Source organism: Mobula hypostoma, chromosome 8, assembly GCF_963921235.1.
Source record: "Mobula hypostoma chromosome 8, sMobHyp1.1, whole genome shotgun sequence".
In the NCBI taxonomy this organism is placed as follows: Eukaryota; Metazoa; Chordata; class Chondrichthyes; order Myliobatiformes; family Myliobatidae; genus Mobula; species Mobula hypostoma.
In genome coordinates this window covers 103,823,189-103,836,281 of record NC_086104.1, presented here as the reverse complement: position 1 = coordinate 103,836,281, position 13,093 = coordinate 103,823,189, and the positions used below count along the sequence as shown (strand labels likewise).

The following is a 13,093-nucleotide window of genomic DNA, read 5'->3' as shown; positions in this document are numbered from 1 at the left end:
TGTAATCCTTACTTCTTGTAAGAGAGCCCAACATTCCCATAGCCTTCCTAATTACTTGTTGTTCCAGCATGTTACCTTTGTATTACCAGTACAAGGTTCTGCAGAATTCCTTTGTACCAGCACCAGATAAAAGAGATTAGCTTTATTTGTCACAGGTACATTAAAGCATTCTGTGAAATGCTTCGTTTGTGTCAAATCAGATCAATGAGGATTGTGTTGGGCCATGTTTCCGGTGCCAAGATGGCATGCTCACAATTCACTACCCCTAACCTGTACACCTTTCGGGAATGTGGGGGAATACAGAGCAGCCAGAGGCACAGGGAGAATGTGCTAACTCCCTATTGATAGCAGTGGGAATTGAACCCTGGATCTTACAGCCAGTGCTGTAAAGTTTTGTGCTAAGTGCTACTCTACTGTGCTGCCCCACTTTGTGAGGAGTTGTTGCCCAAGATTATTTGGACCTCTTTGTCACAGTGCAGGATACTAGAGGTCAAAGTGGGTGGAGAATTAATAGGATAGGCGATAGGGCACTGGAGAAGGTCGAAGTGGGGAGCATTATAGCAGTGTTGCAGTTGTAAATGACAAAGGACTGGGCTGGGGAGAATGAACGGAAGGAATATAAAATTCAACTATTTCAGGTAACTTGCTTTCTCCTTACTTTCTCTAATATTCCTTTGTCCTACCCATCCTACCTGTACACACTTCGCAGCTTAAAACTGATTTTATTTTTTCTCTTTCCCAATTCTGACAAAGGATCTTAGGCCTGAAACATTAACTCTGTCTGACCTACTAAATGTTTCTAGTATTTTCTGTTTGTATTTTAGATTACTAGCATCTGCTGATTTCTTTGAATTTTATTTAAATAATGACTTCTTCATTGATCTTTCCAAGGTCGATTTCCTATAGTTTTCCATATCAAAGTTCAAAGGGAATTTCTTTCTTTTCTTTTTCAATCTTTTTATTAGTTTCATAGACTATAAACATAGCATAGCAATAATACAAAGTTGTTGGGAATACATTGTTATGCTTAACATGAGTAATTATAAAACCAAATAGTATTTAATTGACAAAACTCCCAATCATGTAGGATACCAATGAATAATACAGGACAAAAAGAAAATATCTAGACAAAAATCATGAAAAAAGAAAAAAAAATATAACCCCCTCAAAAAAAAAACTAATCTGAACAGAATTAATCAACTAAACTAAAAAAAGAGCTGGGCAATTTTAACAACGTAAAAATGGAAGAAAAGGAAACCTTAGTGTCGATGACTCAGTTCCTCTCAAAAGAGAATTTATTAACAAAATACAAATATGCCACCATATGTAACTCTGAGATTCATTTTCCTGCAGGCACACTCTGCAAATCTATAAAATAGTAACCATAACAGGATCAAATGAAAGATCAGCCTGAATGCAGAAAACAAGAAATTGTGCAAATTCAAGTATAAATAAGTAGCAATAAACAAAGGGAACATGAGATAATGAGATAAAGAGCCCTTAAGAGATCATTGAGTGTAGTTATCCTTTATTGTTCAAGACCCTGATGGTTGAGGGATAGTAACTGTCCTACAAGAGTTTATACTCCATCTACCAACTTGTCCTCAGTCCATGTCCCTTTGCGTGTTGTTTGTGTTCTCTTCATGACTTGTTAACCCATTTATTTTTGACTTGCCAACAAACTTGGCTACTGTGCACACTTCATCCATTGATGAGATAGGTTATTAACAGTTGAGACCCAAGCACTGATTTGTGGTTCACCCCTTAGTTACCGATTGCCACGCTGACACACATACCCAGCTTCATCCGCCTTTTCTTTGTTTGCCTCCGTCCATCACCCACCTGCCTCTGCCTCCTAACTCCACCACTACCCTTAACCTGGCCGATTCCATCTGCTAATTGTCCTTTAACCCCTCCTTTGCACACTGATCCCTGTCTCAGCATTTCCCTGCTCTTCCCTCTTTGATCTCAGTCCAGTCACAGATGCTTGACCCAAAACATCAGAAATACCTTCAGCACCCCCCACCCAACCCCCCTTTTGCAGCTCAATCCACTGAGTTGCTGCAGCAGTTTGTTGGTTTTTCCAGATTCTAGGCCTGACTCTTGTTTCTCCCTGCAACGTTTATCCCAACCTGTCCCCTATCCATGCTGGAATATTAGAGTAATAGAAAAGTACAGCACAGAAGCGGGCCCCTTCCCCTATTCCCATCGATCTGCACCGGCATCATAACCCTCCATAGCAGTACCCCATCAACATACTTAAACTTAAACGTTGAAATCAAGCTCGCATGCACCACTTGTGTTGGCAGCTCGTTCCACACTCTCATGACTCTCTGAGTGAAGAAGTTTCCCCTCATGTTCCACTTAAACTTTTCATCTTTCACTCTTAACCCATGACCTCTAGTTGTAGTCCCACCCAATCTCAGCGGAAAAACCTCAGTGCTTGCATTTACTTCTCATAATTTTGTATCCTTCTATCAAATCTCCCCTCAATCTATATTCCGAGGAATAAAGTCCTAACCTACTCAACCTTTCCTTAGAACTCAGGTCCCTCAGTCCCAGCAACATCTTTGTAAATTTTCTCTGAAGGTAACTAAAACAGCACACAACACTCCAAATTCAGCCTTACCAACATCTTATACAAATTATAACTCGTGTAATCAATACATTGATTTATGAGTTTTCTTTAAGACCCTATCTTCCCATGGTGCCTCTTTCAATGAATTATGGATCTGTACTCCAGATCCCTTTGTTCTATACCACTCCTCAGTGCTCTACCGTTCACTGTGTAAGACCTACTCTGGTTGGTCTTGCTGAAGTACAAAACCTCGCTCTCGTCTGCAATAATTTTCATCTGCCATTTTTTTGAGCTGGTCCAGATCCTGCTGCAAGTTCTGACAGTTCTTCCTCACTGTCCACTATACCACCAATGTTGCTGTCATCTGCAAATTTGCTAATCCAGTTAGTCACTTTATCATCTAGATCTTTGATATATGGTTGATGACAATAATAACAGACCCTGCTATTTGTTTTTGTGCAATAGCCTTTTTATTTACCACCTGATCAAATGTGTTCTGTAATTCCAAATAAACTATATCTACTGGTTCCCTTTGACCCAATATGTTGCTTACATTCTCACAGCATTCTGGCATTTAGTCACACTGACATGACAGTTACTTAAGGGAACTTTAAGAATGTAAGATAATTAAAGTTGACACTGGTAAGAGTCTTCCATTGTGAAGTCCCCTCTGATATTTTTGGCACTTGAGCAATTAAGGGATGATTTACAGTCACTTTTGACTTTCCAGTGTATATTTGGGAGAAGACTGGAGCACATGTTGGAAGCTCCTGTGTAGAATATTCAAAATTAATTTCCAAGAATAGCCAGACCCCTGGAGCCATAAGGCGGCATTGACCTTTCTTTCAATTTCAAAGTTCATAGCAAATTTATTATCAAAGTATATATAATGTCACCATATACAATCCTGAGATTCATTTTCTTGTGGGCATACTCAATAAACCATCATAATATTCACAATAGAATCAATGAAAGACCACACCAATTTGTGTGTTCAATCAGTGTGCAAAATATAACAAAGTGCAAATACAAAATGAAAGATATAACAGTAATAAATAAATAAGCAATAAACATCAAGAATATGAGATGAAAAGTCCTTGAAAGTGAGTCCATAGATTGTGGGAACATTTCAATGACGGGGCAAGTGAAGTTGAGTGAAGTTATCCCCTTTGGTTCAAGGGTCTGATGATTGAGGAGTAATAACTGTTCCTGAACCTGGTGGTGTGAGTCCTGAGGCTACTGTACCTTCTTCCTGATGGCAGCTGTGAGAAGAGAGCATGTCCTGGGTGGAGGGGGTCCCTGTTGCAGGATACTAGATGATTCATAGTGTAGTGATTAGTGCAATATTTTACAGAGCCAGCTGTAAGATCAGGGTTCAATTGCCACCACTGTCCGTAAGGAGTTTGTAAACTCTCCCTTTGACCATGTGGGTTTCCTCTGGGTGCTCTAGTTTCCTCCCATAATCCAAAGGCATACCAGTTAGGATTAGTAAGATGTGGGTATGCTATGTTGGCATTGGAATTGTAGCGACATTTGCAGGCCTTGCTGCAGGACACGTAAAATACTGGAGGAACTCAGTAGGCCGGGTAGCGTCCATGGAAAAGAGTAAACAGTCGACATTTCAGGCCTGATACTTTGACGGTTTACACTTTTCCGTAGATGCTGCCTGGCCTGCTGAGTTCCTCCAGCATTTAGTGTGTGTTGCTCAGATTTGCAGCTTCTGCAGGTTCTCCCTTTGTGCCACAATCCTCATCGATTTGATTTGATGCAAATGATTCATTTCACTGTGTTTTGATGTACATGTGACCAATAAGCTATTTAAAAAAGAGTGATGAATGGACCATCCGATTCAAATAGCCTTTCTTCCTCATGGAAATATACCATTTGATCAGATTTATAAAATATTTCCCTAAACACCTGTCACTGCTGGCCCCATCTAATTTCCCTGCCAAATTCAATCACATCTGCTGTGGTGAAGTTCAGAGGAAAGAGTACCTTTCCCAGGAGTCTTGTGCGGGGCATACCCACGAGTTGACTGACAATACTTATTGCCTCACTCTGGGGGTACTGACCCAGGCAAGGGTGCACATTGATTTGCTTGCCCTGTCGGGGAACTTGGAAAATCTTGCGGAGACAGGATTGGCCTCGCTTTCCCAGCGAGTTGTGATGTTTGCTACAGGCAGTTCCAGTCTCGGAAGCATACAGAAGGGCAAGGATTACTGCCGGGATCAAGACCACGGGCTTTCTGCTGGTTTGAGGTCACCTATCTAAATACTCCGCTCCTCATATGGCCAGTCGCTGTGGTGGCATACCGGAAGCATTAGTGGGTTTTTCCCATCAATGTCTGGATCCAACAAGAAGTGAAAGGTGGGATTTTGAAGTTCAGAGAGTTGAATGTACGTTTCGAATATAAGCCAGTCGTCAGACATGAAGCCTGGAGCAGCTGGAGCCGGCACGGAGCCTCAGCCTCCGTTCTGCATACTGTGGAGTAAAAGTCACAGAGCTCGCAGACACAAAGTAGTCGTAACTGTTACTGTGTTGTAATGAGTCTTTGTCCTGCTGATAAGCACTGATGAACCTCATATTGTGTACCATTTTCTGGGGTGCACGAAGAACCAGAGAATATTTAAGTACAAGAGAGCTGTCAAATCCCAGACCTTGCATTCAGTTCAACTGCTGGCAGACAAGGAAAGAATGAAATGTGTGGCAGCCAGGGCTCGACATGAGTGCTGTGCAGGGAAAGCCCAATCCTGACTGAGATAGTTACTTCTGCTTGGAAAGTATTTCCATTGGCATATTGTACAAGGAGCAGTGATTCTTGGAATGCTTCCCTGCCTCCCTTTGAGTAACTCTCATCCCCACTTACGCAGGAGGTTGTACCCCTTGTGGGACTTGTTCCCTGTTGACTGGACTTCCATGGCACACACTGCTTTGTCAACTTTGTAAAATGCTCCAGAACGAAGTTCTCACCGTTCAACTATCCAGCTCCGCAACCGGCATGGATAACTTCACTCACATCAACGCTGAACTGATTCCACAATCTACAGACTCACTGTAAAGTAATCCACAACTCACATTCTCAGTGTTATTTATCTATCAATTTATTTATTTGTTTGCTTCTTTGTTTTTGTTGTATTTAGAGATATAGCACAGTTACAGGCCCTTCTGGCCCAATGAGCCCACATTGGCCACTTACACTCATGTGACCAATTAGCCTCCTAACCCACATGTCTTTGGACTGTGGGAGGAAACAGGAGCACCTGGAGGAAACCCACGTGATCATGGGGAGAATATTAGTGAAATTCATAGTACTTGGCTCTATATTTAACAGAAGACTAAAGGCAGGATTTTTCTGACAAGTAGGGACAAGTAAGGATTTATCTATTTATTTATCTATTTATCTATTTTTTTATTTTGTGAGGATTTATCTTCCTCACAATCAACAATGGTGCTGGGAATTTTGCTTTAATAATTCCTGGGTGAAAGCATTTGAATAGAATGCTTAGTTCTGGGACGGTAAACCAAAATCAGTTCACTGCCTCTGCTCCATCTGCCAAAAGCAGAACTTCCCAGGGGCCAAACATTTTAATTTCCATTCCCATTCAGACATGTTGGTCTATGGCCTCCTCTTGTGCCAAGAGGAGGCCGCCCTCAGGGTGGAGGAGAAACACCTTATAATCCATCTGAGTAGCTTCCAACCTGATGGCATGAATATCAATTTCTCCTTCCAGTAAAATTTTCTTTCCCTACCCCTCCCCCTTTCTTCTAATCCCCATTCTGACCTTTCACCTCTTCTCCCTTGCCCATCACTTCTCTCTGATGCCCCACCTCCTTCCCTTTCTCTTAAGGTCTGCTCTCCTCTCCTCTCAGATTCCTTCTTCTTCAACCTTTTACACTTCCCACCCACCTGGTTTCAACTTCCAGCTCATCCTCCTTCCCCTCTCCCTATTTATTCAGGCATCTTCCCCCTTCCTTTTCATTCCTGAAGAAGGGTCTTGGCCTGAAATGTCAACAGTTTATTCACTTCCATAGATGTTGCCTCACCTGTTGAGTTCCTTCAGCATTTCGTGTCTGTTGCTTAGGCTCACCACTCATGTTTAAAGTGGGGAGGGGGAGTGCTGCTGGGTGCTTGTGAGGCCCAGTCAGCCTGACGAATGTTACGTATGTTCCAGTGGCTTCTCAAAAGGCCAAGAATTCTGAGCAGAACTTGCAGCTTGGAGGGGTGGAATCACCACGTTGCCTTTCATGTGCAACATATCAGTCAGCAAAACTGCATCGTGGTCCAAGATGACCACTGCAGAAGGGAAATACGATCTTATTTTATTTACATTGTCACAACAGGATCCAGGATGGAAACAGGCCTCCAGCCATCAAGTCCAGCCCATAAGCCACTGGAGCAGAATTAGGCCAGTTGGCCAATTGAGGCTGATTTATTTTCCCCCTCAACCTCATTTTCCTGTCTTCTGCCCATAAGCATCGAGGCTCAAGAACCTATTACCCTTCACTTTAAATATTCCTCCTCATCTCTGTCCTAAAGGATGTCTTTCTATCCTGAGGCTGTGGGTAATGTGCTAATGCTTAGCCAGTGAAAAATGAGAATGGTGATAATCTGTTTGTTTAGCTGTTATACCGTTTTCTGCCCGTAAGTGGGGTGAGCATTCACATACTTGTGAAAATAACATGAGATTGTTAAAAAGTACAAACGATAATAATACAACTTTAGTTTTACATTCATTCATCTTACAAAAAGTATTTAAAACACAGTGATTTCCAACCCTATCAACCAATATGTCTTTGGGATATGGGAGGAAATTGGAGCCTCTGTGGGAAATGCATGAGATCACAAAGGGAATGTGAAAACTCCACACAAAGAGCACCCAAGATTAGGACTAAACCCAGATTTCTGGCACTGTGAGGCAGTGGCTATGTTGGCCATATATGTTAAGTAGAGATGAATGGATGACAGCCCCTGGACAGCCAGACCTGATCTGATTAATTTGCCGCTGGCAGTGATTTAACTTCAATTACTCCAATAGTTCATTGACTAATCTGTATAGCATTATCATTTAGGCATCAGAGGTATAAACCTTTTGGTACATTTTACCTTTGTATCCTCTCTCATTTTACGGGTAAGCAAACCTGAAGAAAATGGCTTTCCAATTACACTGGTCGACAAAGATTTTGCTTCCTGAATACATTTGGGTGTATCTCATGGATTTTGGGCTGCTGATCATGAAAATCTCTATGAAATTTCTCTGTCACACACCATTTTTAAAAATCGCCTATATTTTGTTATTTCAATTCATAAACTGATTATGGAAGGCATTTTTGTTGGTTCAAAATCAAATAGGTTATAAGTTACAGGCAATTCAAAGAACTTTGAGTGGGACTGGAGAAAATCACAGGGAAGGCATTCAAAGATGTTGTTGAACGTTTTCTTGGCAACTATAGAGCACCAAACTACATGCAGCTGGTTGACACCATGCTTCAAGCATACAAAACCATGAACATGTTACTAGAGCATCATTTACAGCATTCCTATTTAGAGTTCTTCTCTACAAATCTTGGCGCTGCCAGTGACGGGCACGGTGAAAGGTTTCACCAGGACATTACGGTCATGGAGAAACGGTGTCAGGGCAACTGGAATACATCAATGCTGGCTGATTATTGTTGGACACTTAGGTGAGAAGCCTCAGAAAATCATCAACAAAACATTTTTAGCTTAGTTGAACTATTGCAAAGTGTCAGCACTGTTATGCAATGTGTTTAATTTCTTGTTTCTCCAAATTCCTAAGTGATACAAGTAGTCTGAAATTAGATTTGTGTTCAGCTACAAGCCGTCTATCATAAACAAAAGCATTTCCTGAGGATGCAACACTTCTGAAAAAAATTGTTGTCCAGTGTTACCAATCAAGAAGTTTCTTATTTAAAACAATGGGTTGTAATCAAAGGTTTGCATTGTTGCACAATTTATGCTGCACAGAATGTTAACAATGTCTTTTTCTTCCTTTCGCTTTTAGGGAGCACCGGAGGGGTCAGCAGCTTGGCCCGCACCCACCCGCATCCCCATGTCAAAAGGTATGAAAGCAGGAAAGCCTGTAGTGGCAGCCATGGGAGCAGGAGGTGTGACAAAGTATGAATCTCGTGCTGAGAGCCAGTCAATGAGAATTGAACTGAAGAAATGTCCGGCCAGCAGTTCAGCCCCTCAGGCTGGGGGGAAGGGCTGAACGTGGAGGCCCTGGGGGTAGGTGGAGGTCTTACTGCAACCATGGAGATCACCCCTCATTGGTAGACTCACCCCACAACCCCACACACACCACATACTAACTTTTTCATCTGTTCCTAGCTAACAACATACTAACTTTGTGCTTAGTGGTCATGAAAACTACCATTACAATAACACTGACACCGAGGTGTAACAGAGAAGAAAGGGATGCTTTATAATACTGGAGACAAATTCCCAAATTAACCAAGACCACTCTCACTGCATTTTCTGCATGACCTTCAATGCAAAGATTTGCTTAGATTCTGCAATATTAAAAATGGAAGTTCAGAGGGATCTCAAGGCATTTAAAATTGTAATGGTTTGTCCAAAGATTCTTAATTCCTTTACGCTCTCTACAATTTAGAGTAGTGGGAGGACTTGTTAACTGACCTACAGGCTGACAGGTCACATAGTGCAAATCCATTCCATGACCATCACCATCTTGAACTGGGTGCAGGAAAGTGTATGGCAATCCTACAACCCATTACATCAGAGGGATGTCCGCCCATACAAATTACAACAGGAGATAGAAAAGCCATGTAAAGAAGGCAATGTTACAATGCTAATGGGGCATTTCGATGTGCAGGTAGACTGGGTAAAAATCTGCTTGACGCTGGATCCCAAGAGAAGGAATTCGTAGAATGCCTACGAGATGGATTTTTAGAGCAGCTTGTGGTTGAGCCCACTAAGGAAAAGGCAATTCTGGTTTGGGTGTTGTGTAATGAACTAGATTTGATTCCAGAGCTTAAAGTAAAGGAACACTAAGGAGGCAGTGATTATAATATGATATAATTCACCCTGCAGTTTGAGAAGGAGAGGTTAAAATCAGATATATTGCCAGCACAGTTGAGGGGAAGAAGCTGTTCCTGAATCACTGTGTGTGTGTCTTCCGGCTTCTATAACTCCTTCCTGATGCTAGCAATAAGAAGAGGGCATGTTCTGGGTGATGGGGCCGTTAATGATGGATGCCATCTTTTTGAGGCATCGCTCCTTGAAGATGCCCTGGATACTGTGGAGCTAGTGCCGATGATGGAGCTGACAAAGTTTCCAACTCCCTGCAGCTTACTTCGATCCTGTGTAACTTCGACCCCAATACCAGACGGTGATGCAACCAGTTAGAATGCTCTCCATTGTAATCTGCAGAAATTTCCGAGTATCTTTAGTGACATACCAAGTCTCCTTAAACGCCTACTGAAGTATAGCCGCTGTCGTGCCTACTTTCTAACTGCATCGATATGTTGGGTTCAGGATCGATCCTTAGCGATATTGACACCCAGGAACTTGAAATTGCTCATCCTTTCCTTTTCTGATCCCTTGATGAGGACTGGTGTGTGTTCTCTCATTTTACCCTTTTTGAAGTCTACAGCCAGCACTTTGGTCTCACTGATGTTGGGTACAAGGTTGTCGCTGCGACACCACTCACCTAGTTGTTCTATCTCACTTCTGCACGCCCTCTCGCCACCATTTGAAACTCTGCCAACAATAGTCAGCAAATTTGTCTCTTACAGAGTTTGGTAAGAGGTTTTAAACCTGATGAATTGGGCTGTGCTCAGGACCAAATCCTACAGGGAGAGTGTACGCAGAACTAGCAGTCATTACACTCTGCCCATGAACAGAGCGAATGCCTCCTTATAAACTGGCACTGGCCCAGCTCTTTTCTGAAATCTATCTTCTTTTTAATATCTTGGCAAAATGTTTTCCACACAGACTTACTGTAAAACACTTTAAGTTGTTTTTATGTCAGTTTATGTAAGTCCACAAATGCAGAATAGAATTAACTGAGTTTGACAAAAATAACAGAACTTCTGAATTTCCTCACTGATCCATGAAGTATCATTCTCACCACCCAGTTATGCATAACTACTTTTGAATTATGGTTTTAAACAGCTTGACAGGATATGCCTATGAATGACAATTATGAAAAGACTTTGTGAAGTTACTTCTTCCTCCATCTCTCACTGCTACTATGCACCATTTACTGTGCAAGCACCAATCCAGCACACTCTCTCCATGGTGATCCTGAAATTTGTGCCTGGTGTGGATGAGAAGTTGGCTCAGTCCTGGCCTCCTGTTGCATAACACAATTGGGAATTTACTGTGCGATAACAAGTGATCACACACCAAGAGGGTCTCTGGATGTTGCCTGGATAGCTAATGAATGATTAATTTGAAGTCTGTGCAGTCAAGTTATCCACCAAAGACAATGCTGTATCTGAGCTACAGACACTGCCAATCTGATCTGAATCACTTAACTCTTCCAGTATTTGTGATTTCTGCTGCAGTTTAACAGCCTATCAGTTTCTAAACTACAACAAGCCACATTGATTTATCTAATACCATATCTAATGACTGGGCAGAGTTTGTGTGTAGATTGTGAACAGATTTTGTAGACTAAGCTTCTAGATTTTGGATGCCAGCAGCATGTTTGCCCCGGCTGAGGACTCTGGAAACTAAGTCACTGTCTTAAGATAATGGGTAAATCAGTCAAGACTGAAATGAGGATTGTACTTCAACCACAGGTGGTAAATCTTCAGATTTCTCTGCCTGGGAGGACTGTGGAGATTCAATCATTGAATTCATTCAAATCAGAGATCAATAGATTTCTGGACGTTAAGAGGATTTTGGGTTATAAGATGCTGCAGGAGCAGAGGTAGAAGATGAGCCATAATCTTGATGAATGGTTAGCAGGATCAAAAGGCCAGATGGCATATTCCTCCTCCTACAGTCTGAAAAACCAGCCGTAAGATATACGGGATGTTTCATTACATCCCTGGATATGGATGTACGCAAACTGTTTGTGTCACATACATAATATAGAGTAAGTAACCTTCTCACCAGAGCTTGTACACCAACTTAACTCTGTAGCTATCTCTGCTAACAGCTGTGTGACTCAGCAGTGAGAAGGTCACCTTTCATAAGCAACAAGTGTCTAGGGTCAGAATGATTTGGAGATCGTCGGGTACTGCCCATGCAGTTATCAGTAACCCAGAAATGATAAAAAGGTATATTTACCAAATTTACAGTTACAGAAATAAGAAAAGCTAAATGAAGAAGACCATTACAGTTAAACCAGTCCAATGTGCACTTAAACGTTGGAGCTCTTTTCCGGAGTAGCCAGGAGTATCATTTTACTCATGTGTGGGAACCCATGGTCTGCATGAAAACACAGCCCATAGTCTGAATTTCCCTCAAAGACCACCTCGAGTGAACTGGCTCTCTTGGCCCTTCCTCCTTGGAGCCATTCATTTGTACAAAGCACTTCTGGCAAAGGGGACTCTCCTTCCAATTGCCTTCTGCGGCATCTTCCCTTCTGCCTCGCCCCGCAGCTCCCGCCAAAAAGGACTCCAAACCAGACCACAGTCCTTCAGAAACTTCTTCCCGCCCAGCTCCCTAGAACCTTCTCTACATCCCACAATCCTGATTGGCTGACGCAACAATCTTTGGATAACGTGGCTCCTTATCTTTAGCTGAATGCAAAATACTCTTACCAGCAGGACACACGGCTTTTACAGAAAACTTGCTAAAATAAAATACCTCACAGAAATTTTAACCAGGGCATTACATATATAACCTATAAAGTTAAGGATGCCAGCATATAAACTGTAAGAAGGTGTTGTGAATTGAAATAAAATATAATTAAAAGAAAACAATTAAAGTTAAAAATTTTAAAAATTCAAAGGACTTGTGAGTGGAAGCCAAATCTAAGTCATGTGCTGTTCTGTGAAATGGAACTTTAGTGCTGTGGAGGTTTACGAGATTTTTTTTTAAAATGTATCCAATGAAGTTTCAGATGGGGTGGCGTCTCAGGGGGACGGAGTTAGAAATTCTCCATTTAATAAATCTGAAAGGCCAAAGCTAAAGATTAATGGAGATGGTCCTCAGGTTTTGTTTCTTTTTAACACATTGCTCCAAGTGCGGTGGTCTTAATTTCTCTTCAGAGACTATAGCAATCAGACTGGAAGAACTTTATAGTTTATGCAGTTTTACTGTGATTTATTGGCTCTGTGTTTTTTTTTTCCCTGCTGCCTCACATGGAGATGTGCTGTAGCTCTGGTGAAGCCTTTCAAACAGACTGGTAATTAAAGAACAAAAGTTAGCCATGGCCAACTCTCTTGCCTGGGTTAGCAGGAGGTAAGTCACCAAGTAGTTTACTGACTTCCACCATGGGTCCCAGCTGCAATTTCTATGAGATCATCAGTGATGTGTTTCTGGTCCAGGTGGCAGCTTTAGAGAGGAAGTGATGTACTTCA

The 13,093-nt window shown here is 41.8% G+C and overlaps 1 protein-coding gene across 6 annotated transcripts in view; it reads left to right on the top strand.

The window, feature by feature from the left end:
* The window catches only part of LOC134350811 (filamin-A-interacting protein 1-like), a 354,727-nt gene that overhangs the window by 326,766 nt on the left and 14,868 nt on the right, over window positions 1-13,093 (top strand). For 5 of the 6 annotated variants that reach the window (XM_063056514.1, XM_063056513.1, XM_063056515.1 and 2 more), the window contains one exon: window positions 8,599-8,822. In XM_063056514.1, coding sequence (XP_062912584.1) covers window positions 8,599-8,805 — 207 coding nt within the window. In that variant the 3' untranslated portion in view covers window positions 8,806-8,822. The remainder of the gene's footprint in view (window positions 1-8,598; window positions 8,823-13,093) is intronic. The other variant, XM_063056516.1, reaches the window with a different exon arrangement.